Raw genomic sequence first — 17534 nt, 5'->3', positions numbered from 1 at the left:
AATAGTCTAAGACAATTTAAAAAAAGAATCCACACAGAATAAAACTTTTAAAAAATCCTATGCACAATAAATAAAATATTATTTTAAAATGCATTAAAAAATAAAAGAAAAAAAAAACCAGTTCACTTACCAGCAGGCACAAGTGAGCACTCCAAGTCAATCCAGAATGATATAGATGTTAATACAAAGAACTGAGCAAATTAAAATGGTGAAATTAGTCAGGGAAATATTTTTCAAAGAAACTTTGCCACCATTTTTTTCCACACGAGCTGACCTCCAACCTCCGTGCCCCTCCCCTCCAGAAAATCCAGGAAGTAACACTCGCGGCTTCTCTAGCCAAGCATTTCCTGGAGCTCTATGGTACTTGGTCATTTTTTCTTATAAAATGAGTTAAAGGGGCGGGGGGTTCCATTTTGTTGCTTTAACGTTTTAGTATCTTCAATGAAAATACTGAGACAGAGAGAGAGGTTAGTTAGACAGAGTGTCTTTTATCTTGCCCAGGTTAGGATTTCTTAAGCAAATCCACTGGGCTTTCAACATGAAGCCAGAAAATCGGGACTTTTTAAAAACGCCCCAGGACACGGGACAAATTGTTATAAAGCGTGACTGTCCTGCTGAAATCGGGATGTCTGGTCACCTTAATTTACAGTCACAGTTTCTGGCCTTCCGAAACTTCCAGTAGGCCCATTTTTTGCCCTCCCCGAGCCTTCACATGCACCTTGCAGTTACCTGCATCCAAAACGGGCTTTGTGGGGATTCCTGGAGGGGGGGCAGCCAAGAGTTTGGGGGTTCTCTGAACTGCACAGAATCTTAGCTAGAGGTTCTCCCAAACCCCTGTGAACCCCCAGCAGCTCACCCCTGGGTTTATCCCTTTTAATTACTAAGATATCAGCTGGGGCTCTTATATCAACTGCAGTGTCTTTTTCGGCATCATTCTTGAGGCCTGTCACTTTCAGGTTAGTCTCAACCTTGTCTGCTAAACCTCTCCTTTCAAAACATATTTTAAGCACAGTCTATCTGTAGAGGCAGTCACTCTCAAAATTAACTTCTGGGTCTATTAGTCAAAAATATTGTCCAATATGTCCAGTGTTAAAAATATTTTGGTTTATTCTATGGTAGTAAATCAAATATAAGTGTTCTTCTCCTTTATTGGTAAACTTTTATTCATTCTGATCTTCTTCCAAACTTCAAAGTTTGATCCCATCATGTTTTTCTTCAGAAAATTCAAAACAAAAGTTTGAGATCTTGGAGGTCTTCTAAATCAATCTCCAGTTCAGGGAGGAAATTCTATACAATTCTGCATAAATGTTGTCCAGTCTTTTCTCCCCCCCATCCAGTGTTGGAGCACCCACAAGCCATTCTTCTGGTTTATTGTTCTCTCTGTCAGGAAATTTCTCCTTAGTTCTATGTTCCTTCTCTCCTTGATTACTTTCCATCCATTGCTTCTTGCCCTGACTTCAGGTGCTTTAGAGAAGAGTTGACCGCCTCTTCTTGATTGCAGCCCCTTAGATATTGGAATTTAGGTATTTCCTCCTGTCACAACAAAAATTAAAATTTAGTAGCAACTTAAAAGAGCACGTGGTACTTTCTATGGATATATATTGCCTAGAACCTAACAAATGTAAGGCTAGAACTTCTAAACAAAAATTGGGCAACAAACCAAGGATGTATTTTTAAAACCATGATAATTTTGCTTGTTTTGAAGTTTGTCTTGTTCCATAAAGAATGCCTTTATGAATGTAGTATAAATCTGTAGTCCTAGATATCACTGAAACTGAGGTCCAGTTATCGCTGAATATCCATCATCTCTTCATACTTAGCACCCTAGGCCAGTGATGGCTAACCAGTTTTTCATTGCATGCTGAAAGTGCATGCGGCACTCCCCCTTCTCACCGGTGCCCTGCTCCCTGTGCATCCGCATGTGACCCCCTCCCCCACGCCCCATTTTGGGTCTAGTAGGCCTCCCTGTAGCCTCCTGGGAACAGAAACAGACCATGTGGGGGGGGGGGCACAGCAGCAAAGACCCGAAAATCAACTGGCTGGCGGGAGGCATGTGTGCATACACTGTGGAGCTGAGCTGGGCTGACAGCTCGCGTGCCTGCAGAGAGGGTTATGTGTGCCCCCTGTGGCATGTGTGCCATAGGTTCGTCATCATGGCCCTAGACCATTGGTCTCCATAGTCGAGGCTAATGGAAGTCACACTTCAGAAACATTGGAGTAGCCATTTCCACCTCCATCCCTGGAAGGAGAATATTTTAAACACATTCTGGGGAAAGTGAGCAAAACATCTAAGTATAAGAGCTTCATCAATGTGAATTCAATTAAAGTCACCTAGTTGAAAGCTGCGTGTTTTGTGCACTTGGATTCAGTGCTTACAATTCTCTTTGAATCTGTTGTCAAAGAGAAAATGCTGCTGCCAAGACTTTGAGATGCGTAAGGATAGAAAAAGAAGATAATCTGAAAAGATTAAGAGGTTGGTGTGAAAAGAAAACATTCCTCTTATCAAGAAAAATTTTTTTATGATGTAATCCTCGTAGGAAAAAATCATAGACACCATATTTTAATTTATTGTTCATTTGCTGAGATTTGTCATTAGATTCATCAGATTAATTATTTTTCCTCCTCTGCTAACTAAAAGAGTAATTAGGCATATTACTTAATTAATCAAAGAGCTGCCATATTTTATGTGCTTTTTCATAGCATAAAAGGAACAATCTTCAGTTGAAAACTTTTCTCAACAATGCCTTCATTATACAGCCAGTGAACAGGATTAGATGTCCAAAATCAAGCTTACAAAATGCAAAAAAAAAAAAAAAGTATTATTGATTGACATCTGCTGGTGTTACTTCCCATTTGCTGGTTTCTATTCAGGGAAGCCAATCCTTGTCACCTAAAAAGTGTTTTCTTTGCATATTTGGACTAAGTTAAAATAGACAAAGTTCAAGTCCTTTGTCTCTATATTTTGGATAAGCCTCCAGATGAAGTTTCTGGAATGGGGAAGATGTAGCCCTCTTTTCCTGGTTCTGATCCAAATTCCTTTTTGTCCTGCATGTTTTTAAAAAAACTTTTGGGAATGTTTGGGCATGGAATTCTCTCATATGTCTTATGAAATAAGATAACACCAGGAATTCTATGAGGCATTCTGCCAGCTTTTTGCAACAGCTGACTTCTAGAAGTACTATTTGAAGGGTTAATTCTCCTGAGGTTCATCTGTACATCCCTCTAATTGCAACTCAGATTTGTCTTCATTAGCTGTTTCCATCGATACTGCCTTCATCTTATCTCCATAGCTCAGGCTGCCTAACCTCTAGCTTATCAAAAAGAAGGAGTAGAGGGCGACATGAGAACTGTCTTCCAGTACTTGAGGAGCTGTTAGAGAAGGGGGGTTTGACTTATTCCCCAAAGCACCAGAGGACAGGCCAAGAAGTAATGGGTAGAAGCTTGCTAAGGAGAGATCCAACCTAGAAGTAAGAAAAAATGTTTTGAAAATGAGAACAGTTAATCAATGGAATAGCTTGCCTCCTGGAATTGTGGGTGCTCCATCACTGGAGGTTTTCAAAAATAGATCAGACAATCATTTGACTGGGATAGTATAAGATCTCCCACCTTGGTTTGGACTAGAACAGTGATGGCAAACCTTTTTGTTGTTGGGTGCCAAAAATGCGAGGGTGCACATGCATGGGCTGGCACCCATAATGCAAAGCACCAGAGACGTGCAGTCAGGGGAGGCAGGGGAGGCAGAGCCTCACCACTGTCATCATGAAAAGAAAATGTAAAAGGAAAAGGAAAAAGGCAAGAGTTGAGGTCAAGCTGAGCTAGTTGCTGCCAGATTCAACGTGGATGACTCTGCTTAGTGCTTAACTGTTTAAAAAAGCCTCTAAAAAAGTGCCCTCTACAGGAGGCAGCAGGAAAACTAGGTGCCTCATCTAGTCTGACTTTATGATCACTCGAGCATAGCTAAGCAAGGGTTAAAAGCCGAAAAATTTCTGACGTAGATGAGGCACGTCGTTCTCCTGCCTCCTGTAGAGGGCGTTTTTTTAGAGGCTTTTTTAAACAGTTATGCAGAGTCATCCACACGGTGACTCTGGCAGCAACTAGCTCTGCTTGACCTCAGCTCTTGTCTTTTTCCTTTTACATTTTTTTTTATTTTCATGATGGCAGGCAAGAGCAGAGTTGAAATCCTCTCTGAAACAGCTGGAAAAGGTACGTATGGGTTGGAGGGAGGGGGAAGAATTCAAATTTCATCCTCCTGGTGCAACTTTGTGTGTGAGAGAGAGAGAGGGGGGGAGGGAGCATATTGAGACAGTTCTTTAGTTTATGCACTATGTAACACTCTAATACTATGCCTTTGGGTCTTCTGAAATTTTAATTATCCAATCATAAGCAAAAACAATGTTTTCAGTAGAATGAATTTCCACTTCTACTTACACCTGCCAGCCAAAATGCTGCTAGTGGTATTGCTAACATGGGCTGAGGAGGAAAACCTAAATTTTCTGAATAGTGGTGCAACTTTGTGTGTATGTGTGTTTGAGAGAGGGGGGAGGGAGAGAGGAAGGGAGGAAGGAGGGGCAGGGAAAAGAAAAAGAAAGAAGGAAACTTATTTAGCAAAGGAGAAAAACAAATGCTGTTGCTTTAAATCGGAACTGAGCATGCCTGGCTATGGAATTCTGGGAGTTGAAGTCTACAAGTCTAAAAAAATTGCTACCTCACCAGCCATAAAACTCACCGCATGTCACTGCAAAGTACGTACCCCACAGGTGCATGCATACATGCACACACCCCAGCCCCCCCCCCCCAAGCACGCCATTACTGCTTGCCTCCAAGCTGAGCTTGATATTTCCTCCGGGGTGGCGAGGGAGGCCGTTTTTCGGTTGGTCCATTGGGCTTGTTTTTTGCCCTCCCTGGGCTCCTGAAGCTTTCCTGAAGCCTGGGGAGGATGAAAATGGTTTCTCCCGGTCCTCCCGAGGCTCTCTGGAAGCCAAAAATGGATCATTTCCGAACTTCCGGTTAACCTGTTGGGCCAGTTTTTTGCTCTCTCCGGGTTCCGTAGGATTTCCTGGAGCCTGGGAAGGGTGAAAATGGCTTTCCCTGGCCCTCCGGAAGGCTGAAAATCAGCTGGCCAATGCACACATGCATGCTGGAGCTGAGAGCTTGCATGCCAGGAGATATGGCCATAGGTTCACCATCACAAGATTAAAAGTTCTCTGAGGTCCCTTCTAGCCTTATAATTCTATGTTCTATATTTAGCTGATCTAGTTGAAACATTAGTATGAAACTAATGTTTCATCATTTTTCACAAACCTCATTGTCTGCATAATTTCTGGTGGGCCCATTCTTGCATACAGACCATCACTCAACTGGAGCAGTTTCCAACAAGCAACAAGAAATAACTGGACAATGATGCTAACATGGAAACCAAACCCTGAAACAAACTCAGATTTCCGTTTTGCTTCCATGCCTATACCAACAGTATTATTACAGGCCACAATAAGTACACGCACAAAATTAGAGGTGCTTCTCATGCTTATCTGATATATGCTATCATCTGCTGATAACCTTTAGTATGATACACTGGGCAAGGCTTATGTAAAAGGATTTTACATAATGTAAAGGAATTGATGGATCAAATTTGGCATTGGGACTCAGTGGTGAAATTCAAAATTTTTTACTACCGGTTCTGTGGGCATGGCTTGGTGGGGCTGGCAGGGGAAGGATACTGCAAAATCTCAATTCCCACCCATTCCAGGGCCCAGCCAGATGTGGTATTTGCCAGTTCTCTGAACTATTTATAATGTCCACTACCAGTTCTCCAGAATCTGCTGAATTTCACCCCTGGACTCAAATCAAGGGCAATGTAAAGCATTTACCCTCCATTACAGATCTCAAAGTAGCCATCTTGGAAGAAAGAAATTTTACAAGCCCAATTGTGTGAGAGATTGCGGAACTCACCCAAAAGGTCTCAAGCTATCTCAGGACATGTCAATAAAGGATAAATGAGAATATTTGGTTGAAATGAGGGTCCTTGGTCTGAGCTCACTTGTTTTGTTGCAGATCTTTCATTGCCAAAACCAGGTACAGTAACATCATCAATGCTAGTAAGGAGTCCTTACCATTCCCTACTAGCACTGATGAGCTCTTTGATATCAGTACTCCTCTTAAAATTATTAACCTCTCCTGCTGGTTTAATTTTCTCCCCAGAGTAAAGTCTCACAATGTTCAGAGAAGTGCTGCTTCAGGGAATTGTGAGTTGCAGGGAGTCCTTGAGTTACAACTGTAATGTAACTGTACTTAAAATTGCAAGTAGTTTACAGCCATCTCTCACTTCTACTAAGCCAGTCCAAAGGCAGCTAGGCCTTATCACTGAGTATGCAACTTTATGTTTGAACCCTGACAATAGGTTGGGTCCCAGTAACCTGGTAGAGCCAAGTTTAATTCCATGTCTCAGGCAATTAAAACTCTCTTGTGTCAGGGCGATTTTGCAAATTTTCATTTTTGGCTACAGCCCATTATATGGCATCAAATGGACTCCAGAGAATTTCCTGGGAAGAAAATCAAGTGAAAGGGTTGTATAAAAATAATTGTCGATTTTGCTGCATGTGTGTTCCCATTTTATAAATTTGTACATGGATTTCCCTTTTTTTGTTTTTCCTAACAGACCCTACAAATGGGCATCAAGCACTTTTCCGGGCTATTTGTGATGTTGTGTGTTGGATTTGGCCTGTCTATTCTCACTACCATTGGAGAACATATCATATACAGGTTAATGATACCACGAATTAAAAAGAAATCCAAGATGACATATTGGCTCCATACAAGTCAGGTACATATGCCTAAGTCTCTCAAAGGGAATGATCAGATTCTGCATTGGCTGGAACTGGAGTCCTACTGAAATGATTGGATTCAATAGATGGTATTTCCAGGTCTGTTCTTGAGGTCTTATCACATCCCAACCACAATTAAGAAGCAAAATCTGGGATAATAGTATTCTTTGTGTCTTTCTACCTTTGTCTTTTTCTTTCCTTCCTTCCTTCCTTCCTTCCTTCCTTCCTTCCTTCCTTCCTTCCTTCCTTCCTTCCTTCCTTCCTTCCTTCCTTCCTTCCTTTTAATGCATCTTTCCAACTGACTGGAAAAAACAGAAATAATAATACTATTTAAAAAATTATCTGACTTTTGTTTTTTGAGAAAAATACATAAGGTAGTTTTAGGAAAAGTGACTAAGATTTCATACAATTTGCAGACAAAGGAATTTTCTCAATAAATTTGGAACTCCTTGTTAACACACTAATGCAGAAAAATCATATATCTTTAGTTTTGATTTTTTTTTTATTTTTCTAATAAAGTTTCTGGTTACTTGCAGTATCTAGCAGTTACAAATATCACAATATTTTCTGGATTTCAACCACAGTGTCTCAAAAACTGCATGCCAACTGTATTACATCTATTTTATTACAGTAACATAAGTCTATTTCTCCAACATGGACAGAAGGAACAAAACTTTTATCTGTTTTCATATTATAAATAATATGCATTAAAATGGAAAGGGTATTAACTCGTGAACAATTTCATAAATGTATGCATTCAGTGTAGAACTTTTAACATTTTCAAGCTGTCAAGATGCCCTACAGCTTATGTTCACCGTGAGGATCAACATCTCTATGGTAAATTTCCTGTTCCATGCAAAGCATGAGCTACAGACACAATACCGAGACATCACATCAATCTTGCGGGTTGTTTTGTCCTGCAGAATTGTCCATTGAACTTTTTTTAACCTCTACCTACAGGTGGTCCCTCAAACCACAATCTAAGCTCTCAGTAATGAGGAAACATTGCTGGTGAGCTTTTTGTGCCTTAGTCATTGCTACTCAAGAAACTCAAAAACCATACTTGAATTCCTACTTGCTTTATCCTTTTTAGCTGTCCACCATTTTGTTTTCTGTGCACATTTTAATGTTTAAGGATGACATAAGCTTCTGCCATCAGAATGTTCTTCTGGGTTGACTCCTCTCTTTCCCATACTCTTTATGATATGGAGGAAGAGAAACTTGCACTTCCATGTGATTATTCTCTAAAGCTTCTCTGTATCAGCCATGAAAGGCCATTCTTATTACATTCAGTCCCTAGGTCAGTGGTGGGATACGACCAGTACGCCCCAGTACGGGTGTACCGGTTCCTGCTGGAGCACCAGGTACTGTTCTGGTACGGTGCTCCTGAGGGCCCACTCGCCCACCTTACCTATATTTGAGCTAATCGGGGCTTTCACTCATGCACACAGAGTGTACGGCACCTGCGCAATTCTCTGCTGAGCATCATAGGTGATAAGTATGCATGCACATACATGTGGTGGACGCCCAGCCCCGTTGCACCGTATCGGTTGCAACGGGATCCAGAACCCACCACTGCCCTAGGTCATCTGGAACTTGCAGCCCTACAGTCTTTCCCCCAGTTTTTCATTTTGAGTGTAGGCACCATATAGTTAACATCATGATGGTCATACATTTCCCATTTCTGATCTAAAACACATACAGTAATTGGTATATTTAATCAGCCTGTTGGCCCATTTTGCCTCCAGTTAGTTACCTTGCCTGGCAACGCTTCTGGCTGTATGGCTGAATCTGTAACTCTGTCTCTGCCTCCCCCAGCTCTGCCCTAGGAAACTTCTGGATTGAATCTCCATGCAACCATCTAATCTCAAGTCCTTTACTAACGTGCAGTATTAGCAAATATGAGGAGCCACAACTTTGGACTTGTCATAAAGATACAACATTCAGTAACAATGATAAATTAGGCAAACAGTTTTATTTCCATACTGCATTCCCTCCAGAATATATTCATTCTACCTAAAATGCACGGACAATTTCCCTTCTGATTAATTTATTTTGGGTTTTTCCTCTAGCGACTGCACTGGGCTCTAAACAACTCATTTATGGAAGACAAGCACCAGCTTAAAACAAAGCCAGTTGAAAAGAAGTAAGAAAAATGAGTTTTTAATCTCTTGTTTGCTGATGCATCTGTAGATAAAGGTTCCCCAGACATTGTTTTGTTTTGTTTTAAAGGAGAAGAATTGTATAGTGCAGTTGACACGCTGTAGAAAAGTAGAAAGTTTTATTTATTTGGGAGTCAAGAGAATCACATATCAGACAGATCCACTTCACCTGTATTGTATAAGATAGTGAAATATTGTAGGAAAGTACAAAATTTTATCTATTTGGGATCAAGAGAGTCATATATCAGAAAAAGCCACTTCAGCTACACTGAAAGAATGAATTTAACTATATATCCTTTCCCTGAATTAATATTTTTTTTCTCATTAACTGATTTAGTATTGACTAACACAATGTTTCTCAATCTTGGCGGCTTTAAGATATGTAGACTTCAACTCCCAGAATTCTCTAACTCATATGGCTGGCTGGGGAATTCTGTGGGTTGAAATCTACATATCTTAAAAGTTGCTAGGATTGAGAAAAACTGGTTTAACACATTGTATTCAGGCACCAACTCTTTGAAACCATAGTTTTTTAGGATTAATGTGTTAGCGGTTGCAGGGTGTTCATGACAGATAAAGACACCATTCTCTGTCAGATAACTGCATTGCCCTTTGAACTTTTTCTTAGTACAGTATAAACAGAGGTTATGTTATATTGTTATGTTGTGATATGATATGATGTGATATATGGTGTGATGTGATCTGATGTCACACCTTTATTATTTTTATAAATAGCTCAAGGTGGCAAACATACCCCTTTCTCTTATTTTCACTACAACAATCCTGTGAGGTGGATTGGGTTGAGAGAGAGTGACTGGCCCAAAAATACTTTTATACTTAAGGCAGTACTAGAAGTCACAGTCCCGCTTTCTAACCTGATGCCTTCACCACTGGACTTTGCCTCTTCAAAGCCAGTTTACAATTTATCTGAGTGTTGTCAGAAGACTGTGAGGAGGTTGGGGAGGAACATTGGCAGTCCTGGAGTCTGGGGAAAGCTCGGATGAGGGCTCTGTGTTGGATACAGAGAGGGGCCAAGGCCATCTGGGAGTTATGTGCAGCCTCCAGAGTTGGACATCAGCGAGGCAGAGGAACAGGAGGAGCCTGTTCCCAGTGCACACATGCGCAGAGCTTCCAGAAGGCAAGAACAGTAAAGACAAAAGGGATGACTCAGGAGTAAGGCTTGGAGATGATTGGCCCCTCCTATAAGACATAAAGGAAGAGTAAAGGCACCTGAGCTTTTGCAGGAAGAGACTTTGTTCGTGCTGGTCGGTTTAAATTCTGAAGCTCCGTTTTGACTCTGTGCTCCATGTGGCCTTGCAAAGCTAATTGCCAATTAGGTCTTTGGCAGCATTTCAAGGGAGATAAAGGTGGGTGCTTACCAGCCTTATTCTGAAAGACTTTGGCAGACTTCTGTCAGACTTTTTACAAATTATTTGTGACTCATTATAGGCTGTGAAGGAACATAATTCACAGCCGTTGAAATAAAAAGAGGGTTTTGGGGACTAAGCATGTGCTTTTACTGTCTCAGGAAGCCTAGGTCAGAACATTGACATTCTTATTATAGTGCCGTTGTGTTGCTTACTCCATTATGGAATTTCTCTCTGAAGCCAATTCACAAGCTAACTTTGCAACGCTGCATCAGCTTTGACAGATATGATTTTAGCTTCCTGATATTATTTGTGACACAAATAACAACACTCATGCCTGCCTGTATTTTTCTAGACATCTTTCTTTATTGGTTTTTCTCATCTCCCTTGTAATAAACCTAGTCTGGTCATAAAGCATTTTTTTAGAAATATGAGCAAACTAAATCTCTGGGTAAATGTGACTTTCCATATGGTTTTTGATAAAAATAAACATTTGATTTGAAATGTTGAGACCAGAAACCCTGGAGAAAGAAGGGTTGAGCACTAGCATGGAAACATGTCTCCCCTGTTGTATTTCTATTGATGGATACCTGTTGTGACTCAGCAGAAGTTTGCTGTGAGTTGAGTCGGGATGCAGGAATAACAATGCAGCTGGGGCTTGTTAGTGTGGTCTTCTGGAGATAAAAGGACTGATGGTGCCACGCCCTGGTTGCAGAAGTCAACGTTCATCGGTCGAGGTTTGTTTGTGAGAGACACTTGGATAAGTGATTTGCTTTCTGTAACCCTGATTCAAGGAGACACTTGGAGAAGTGATTTGTTTTGTAAGAGAACTTTGTTTTGCATTCTGTTATCTTCTTGCCAGAGACTTTATTTATGTTTATTTTTGGGTTCGCAGCCAGCGTGAGCTGAGGCTGATAAAGTTCTTTCCTTTTAAGTCTGTCTGACTGTCGTCTGTTAACGAGCGAAGAAGGGGGGTCAGAACAGATACCTGTTCAATTTAATTGTGATCACGTTGCCAAACCACAGACACAAAAATAGCAAACCATTGCAGTTAAACAGTGTAAAAAATGACTTTCTACTCAATAACTCTGATCAATGCTTTTAGATTTGTACGAAAGACAGAAATGAGGAACACTGAACAAAATTGCTGTCCCTGAGATACACAACCATTCTACCATCTTCAATCAGTACTGAAGCTGTTTTTCCCAATACTATACATACATATCTCCGCATAGAGAAATAATAATAATATCAGATGTAGTGTTTAAATTAAAAATACTTGAAACCTAGAAACCTAGTTGGGGGAATCATAGCTTTCCATAGATTTCCAGAGGTTGTGTGCAATTTCCAGCCAACCTTACTGATGACGATCTGGCTCAGTGACTTCTGGAAGATCAGTTTCCTTCAAGGCTTGTTCCAGCTGAATGTTTCTATCATTCTTCTTGCCTATCCTTGCAAATTAAAACAGTGGCCAGATTTTCTGTCATTTAATCATTTGCACCAGTTACTAGAAAGACAAAGTGCAAGAATACAGGACCTTAGTCACCCTAAGCTGCTAGGAGACTTCTTGGAAGCTTCTGGGGAGTATTTTGGAAGGCAGAATACTGGGCTAGATGAAGTTTTTGTCCAAACAGGAAGATTATTCATAAAACAGCAATAGATTTGTACTCATTTTGTTGTTTGGTCAGCCTGAAAATCTGCTGGACTTAGGTTGGGACCTGGGGTTGCATCAGAGGTGGTATTCAGCAGGTTCTGACCAGTTCTGGAGAACCAGTAGCGGAAATTTCAAGTATTTCAGAGAACTGGTAAATGCCACCTCTGACTGGCCCACCCCGAGTATTCTCTGCCTCCTGAATCCCAGCTAATCGGGAGGAAATGGGGATTTTGCAATAATCTTCTCCTGGCATGGGGAGGGAATGGAGATTTTACAGTATCCTTCCCTGCCACTTCCACCAAGCCACGCCCACCAATCCACAACATGCCCACCAAGCCACACCCATGGAACCTGTGGTAAAAATATTTGAATCCCACCAATGGGTTGGATCCAATTGGAGAAGCTCACAAGCAATTCAACACTACAATTGAATAAAGAAACCTAGCTAGAGGGGAAGCTGGAAAGGTAGGCCCAAGAAGTCGTGGGGTTCATAGAGTTTCTTTTTCCTATATTGCCTATGTGTGTGTGTGTGTGTATGTATGTATGTATGTATGTATGTATGTATGTATGTATGTATGTATATTATAGTGAGTTCCTAATGCCTTGTGTGAACATCCCCCTGCAGGTCCAGTCCCAGAAACAGTCAAGTTTCAGTCTGGAACACTGCTAGCCCTGGCAACTGCCACAGAAGGAAATACATCTGCAGTATTGAAAAACCGAGTGAAGTGATGCTCAAACAACTGCAGCATGATACAGCGTTTCCCTCCTTGAAAAGAGACTCTCCAGGGACTACCAACGGGAAAGCAGACGCTCTGAACACTGCTAGGACCTCAGTGATCCAGGAACTCTCAGAACTGGAGAAGCAGATTGAAGTGATCAAGCAGGAACTGCAGATAGCGGTGAGCAGGAAACTGGAGCTGGAGGAATTTCAGAGGACAAATAGAACTGTGGAGCTTTGAGAGGGTTCACCCTTGTACCTTCTCGGACTGTAATAATTTGTATTACACCCTCACCTTTGGGCTTTGTTTTTGTGTAATGCTAAGAAGTGGCACCACACAGTCAGCAAGCAATAGGTCTACAGTAGCTCCCGCCTTCCTGCAAAAGCGACACTACCAAAAGATGGCCGCATTCTGGTTACCGGAATACTTCAAAGTACCAACAGGTCCTTCTCTGTGGGAAGTTTTAGCCTAAGTAGAAAGGGTTGATCTCAGGCTACAGGAATTTGAAGCCTCCAGACCACACAGCACCTATTTTCTTTCTCACTAGAATTAAATGGATTTTCCTACTTTTTACTCTTCCCCCTCCCTTGCATTAATTAAAACAAAAGAGCAAGAGTCTTTCAAAGATTATTCAGAATTGTTCTCTGCATGTATTTTGCTATTCAAAATTTTTAAACCTATATAGTTGTGTCTCAAACTCTGGGCTCTAAGGGTCCTTTGGGTACTGGCCTTCTCTGTAATTGGCACAAGAGGACTACAGATATTCCCTACAACATCACTTGCAAAGATTAAACACATTAATAAGGGGTTTTAATTATGCCCCGTTCTTAAGTACCCATTATTGAAAAATTATACCATGGTTGGAAGGAAATCCTCAGGATAGCTTTCAAAAATTGGGCATTGAGGTAGGAACATATGGAATTTCTGTCCCTTCTGAAGACAAACAAGGAAAAATCTGCTCTGAATTTGCATCCACATTAAAAACAAAGGCAGACTGGTTTTGGTTCAAACTTTTGCTGTTCCAAGGCATTACGTAACCACATACCAGATATCTTTTATATGTGGATGTACTCAAAATATGGCTTCCAGTCTCCAATTCTACTGGTATAGCCCAGCACTCTGATCATACTATTTTTGGATAATATGTGCAGATTGCTTCTCACTGACAACTACCATCTTATATTCCTTGCTATTTCCATTCTCAGAATTGCAAAAGGTCCACCCAACTTTCTCTACTATATAAAATAATTCTACAGCCACCCTCAGCAGATGTTGTAGATACACACTCTTAATTTTGTTCAAAGGTAGTATTTTAAGATTCTTTCATTTTAAGTTCCAAACAGAGTAGGGCTATATTTTTTTGAGTTGTTCACTTAAGACAAACAAATAAGCAAGCCTTGAATTATAAAACATTTTGTTTCAATGTGTTGAGTGCTTATAGAAAATTTTGTACTTGGCAAAGCATTCAAAATGCTTTCCTATCTCCTCACATTTTACAACCCTTACAGCATCCCGTAGACCCTTAATTGTCACTTCTGTGCTTTACAACTAATTTGCGACAGAGTGAATAGAGAACACGGAAATAAAATCATAAGTCACAGTCATGTGATGTTTCACTTAATGACTAGAGCAAATGTGCAGTGGTATATCTGTCACAATCATGTGATTTGCTGCCTAATATCCCCAGCTTCGCAAACAATCTTATTAAGAATGAAAAAGTATAAAAGCAAATGTTTTTATACCATGAAAAATTCAAATAGCAAAAAAAAAACACAGTGTGAAAGTGTGAAAAGGGGAAGTTTGAAAAAGAAAGGAGTTTTGCTTTCACACTTTTTCTTTCTTGTTTCTTTACAACAACTGCGACAGAATTTCTCATTTAAACTGTGGTCACTAAGCAAGGACTACTTATATACACTTTGGACAAAGATCTACTGTTTTGCCACTTTTTTCAGACTAGACCCTTTTCCAAGAGTTTGCTTCCACAAAATAATCCTCTTGCTGCCCTTGACAGGATACATGGCTTGAGCGTATTTTTTAAATATCAAAGGAGAAATTTTAAAACTACCAGTTAAAATATTCTTTAAAGTGTTTTTCTATTACCAGAGTATTATTTATATATATATAAATATTCCATGTCATGTTCTGAGAAGCTACCATTTTAGGCTGGTGGTGGGGAAACTCTGGTCCCTCATTAGTCCAAAACTAACTTTAGTGGCTAAATGTTTTTTGAAGCTCGGTGGTATCCTTCAGTGAAATGTGTTGTGTAAGTTGCCAGTGATGATGGCTTGCTCTCCAGTTGTTAAATGTGTATACTTCATGCGGGTGCTATACAAGCAGTGGGTGCAACAATATATGGTGTACAACCAATCAACATTATCATTCTGTCTCCCATTCCCCTAAATCACCCTGCCTACACACACACACAAAATCATTGTTAGTATGGTCCAATTTACAAGCTACTCTAAATGACATAATCCTGGGTCTCAAAGATGATTTTATATTATTCCAAGCAATATGCTTCTTTTTCTTTCTACTGTCAACACTGGGGCCTCATACATAGTTATATATCAAGCCGATAATGCTCACCCTGTACAGAGGGGGCTGCTGACAAGGAATATAACTATGAAATCCAACCTAATCAGATCCAGAGTATGTATTACATTATGTTGCTTGGCACAGGAGTAGTGACAGAAGAGGCAAGTCAAATCAAAGTAATGTATATATTAGGGCCTTGTATAATTTGACCGGTTCACTTTCAAGTTTTTCTGCCAATCAAAGATTGAGAAAACATAGCCTATACACATGGCACATAGATTTAACTTTTGCATCCAAGATATGTGAGAATATGTATGTGAGAATATGAACACAGACCCATAATAGGGGTTTGCCCCTAAAAACTGCCAACAGTTTTTGTGTAGAAAATGCAGTACAGTAATCCACCAACAAATGTGCTAATTAATGTCTAGATGCCTAATGCCTGACTAATGTCTCTCTACTCACTAAGTCACCAGTGATTTTATCCAATTATTAAGAAGCCCCTCTCTTTCCTTAAGTATTTCATTGGCATCTTCAAATATCCAAAGCCAGCACTACAACACATCTTATACCTTCGGCATCAATGAGTGAAGTCTTTCCTTGACTTCTGTAAGCTGCCCTGGCCATCGCCTTTTCTGAATGAAAATTCTGGTTGAGGAATGTGCTGGTTTTTTGTTTTATTTTGGTTTTAAATAAATTTTAATACTACTTGTTCAGGCGTGTTCATTTGCTTTACAGCTTGGATCTAGCTGACAAGCTGATTGGATGACAAAATGCAAACTCACTCTGTGGAGACGAGTTATGTTTTATTTGCCCAATATGAAGACTGTTTTTCATGAATTATCTGTAAATGTGGGGGGTGGAGAGAATCAACTCTCATTCAGAGACAGAAATTGATAAAAACAAATAGGTGGAAAAAGACATTTCTGTTCCAAAATCTTGATTCTTAAAAACTAACCATAATTGGGATGGCTGCTTGCCTAGTGAATTTTTACCCTTCAAGGTAACTCATGCCTAACCAGGGCTTTTGGGTTAACTTCATCCATTTGTATTCTTCTCTGTACCGTATAACTGTTCTTTTTTCTTCCCTATCTTCATTTTTGCCAGTTAATCCAAACATAAAATGGATTTCATCACAGAATGAATCTTCTATGTGATACAATTCAGCAGAATATATGTATTTTTTTTTCTTTTAATGACCCTGTAATCCCATTCATCAGGGTGAAGTTGGGACGACTGAATGGAGCTGAGCGGTTACTGGCCAGATGCCCTTCCTGACATCTACATGGAGTTCACAGCAGACAATTACTCATTGCGGCCAGATAGAGAAATATCTGCCACTACCTAGGAACAAATCCATAGCCTCCTGATTGTGAGGCAAGAGTCCCATCTCTAGGTCACCACATTACTCCAGGAGAATATGAGAGATTCATCATCATTTTAGACATTGTATATCCACTGCAGGATGAAAGCCTCTCTCTTCCGTATGTTTCCAACCAATATGATCCTGCAATACTTGCTGATGTCATCAACCTATCTTGCTTCAAGGATATGAGATTACCATACATTAAATCAATTACTGGTTCATCTTGGTCTTGGACAGTATCATCTCAAGGACTGCATACCCAGAAAATAAAATCCCTTCAATATTGTCAGAAGCAAAAAAAAATATTCAGAGATGATTCTCTTTATTAAGTGGGTATCTTGCAGCTTAAATGTATATTCTAACACCCTAAGATGGTCTTGAAATTCAATAGCAAAATACCATGTTTCAACAGCTATTTTCTTATTATATATTGCATGTAAGTACATCCTCAACCTGAAATCAACTCTATTTTGCCTAAATTTGGTGGAAGACCAAATTTAGATACCAATAGGAACAGGAATGAGAGTCAAATCATTCCTGTCCCCACCTTTAGCATTCCTGGGAAAAGGCCCAAAAGCATCACTGAAAATCTAGGGAGTTTTGTTGGTAAGTGATTAAGGGAAGGAGTGTGGTTGTTTATGCATTTCACTGAATTTATTAACTCATCCCAATCCCACAGGATATTGTGAGCATACCACATCAATGAGAAGAAAGTTATTATTATAACATAATCATAAATGAGTCAATTGGAATAATATCAACTCCCTTCCAATGAGCAAATATAAGTCCCAAAGAAAACCCAAGAAATGTGCCCACACTTTTAATCAGCGGAATCAAAACTATATTAAAATGAAAATAGTTTAAATCTATTTCCAGCATTGCAGCAAGTGGAAACTGTACTTGGGGGGGG

The 17534-nt window shown here is 40.0% G+C and overlaps 1 protein-coding gene across 1 annotated transcript in view; it reads left to right on the top strand.

Moving 5' to 3' along the window:
* GRIN3A (glutamate ionotropic receptor NMDA type subunit 3A) overlaps positions 1 to 12963 on the top strand; it is a 142289-nt gene extending 129326 nt beyond the window's left edge. Inside the window, exons 7-9 of the mRNA XM_014056633.2 lie at positions 6656 to 6820; positions 8894 to 8967; positions 12630 to 12963. Coding sequence (XP_013912108.2) covers positions 6656 to 6820; positions 8894 to 8967; positions 12630 to 12963 — 573 coding nt within the window. The remainder of the gene's footprint in view (positions 1 to 6655; positions 6821 to 8893; positions 8968 to 12629) is intronic.
* The last annotated feature ends 4571 nt before the right edge of the window (positions 12964 to 17534 follow it).

Source organism: Thamnophis sirtalis, unplaced genomic scaffold (assembly GCF_051295495.1).
Source record: "Thamnophis sirtalis isolate CommonGarterSnake01/CBP01778 unplaced genomic scaffold, rThaSir2_p1.2 scaffold_5, whole genome shotgun sequence".
NCBI classification, from domain to species: domain Eukaryota; kingdom Metazoa; phylum Chordata; class Lepidosauria; order Squamata; family Natricidae; genus Thamnophis; species Thamnophis sirtalis.
Note: the sequence above shows the minus strand (reverse complement) of the source record. Positions and strands in the feature narration are given on the sequence as shown.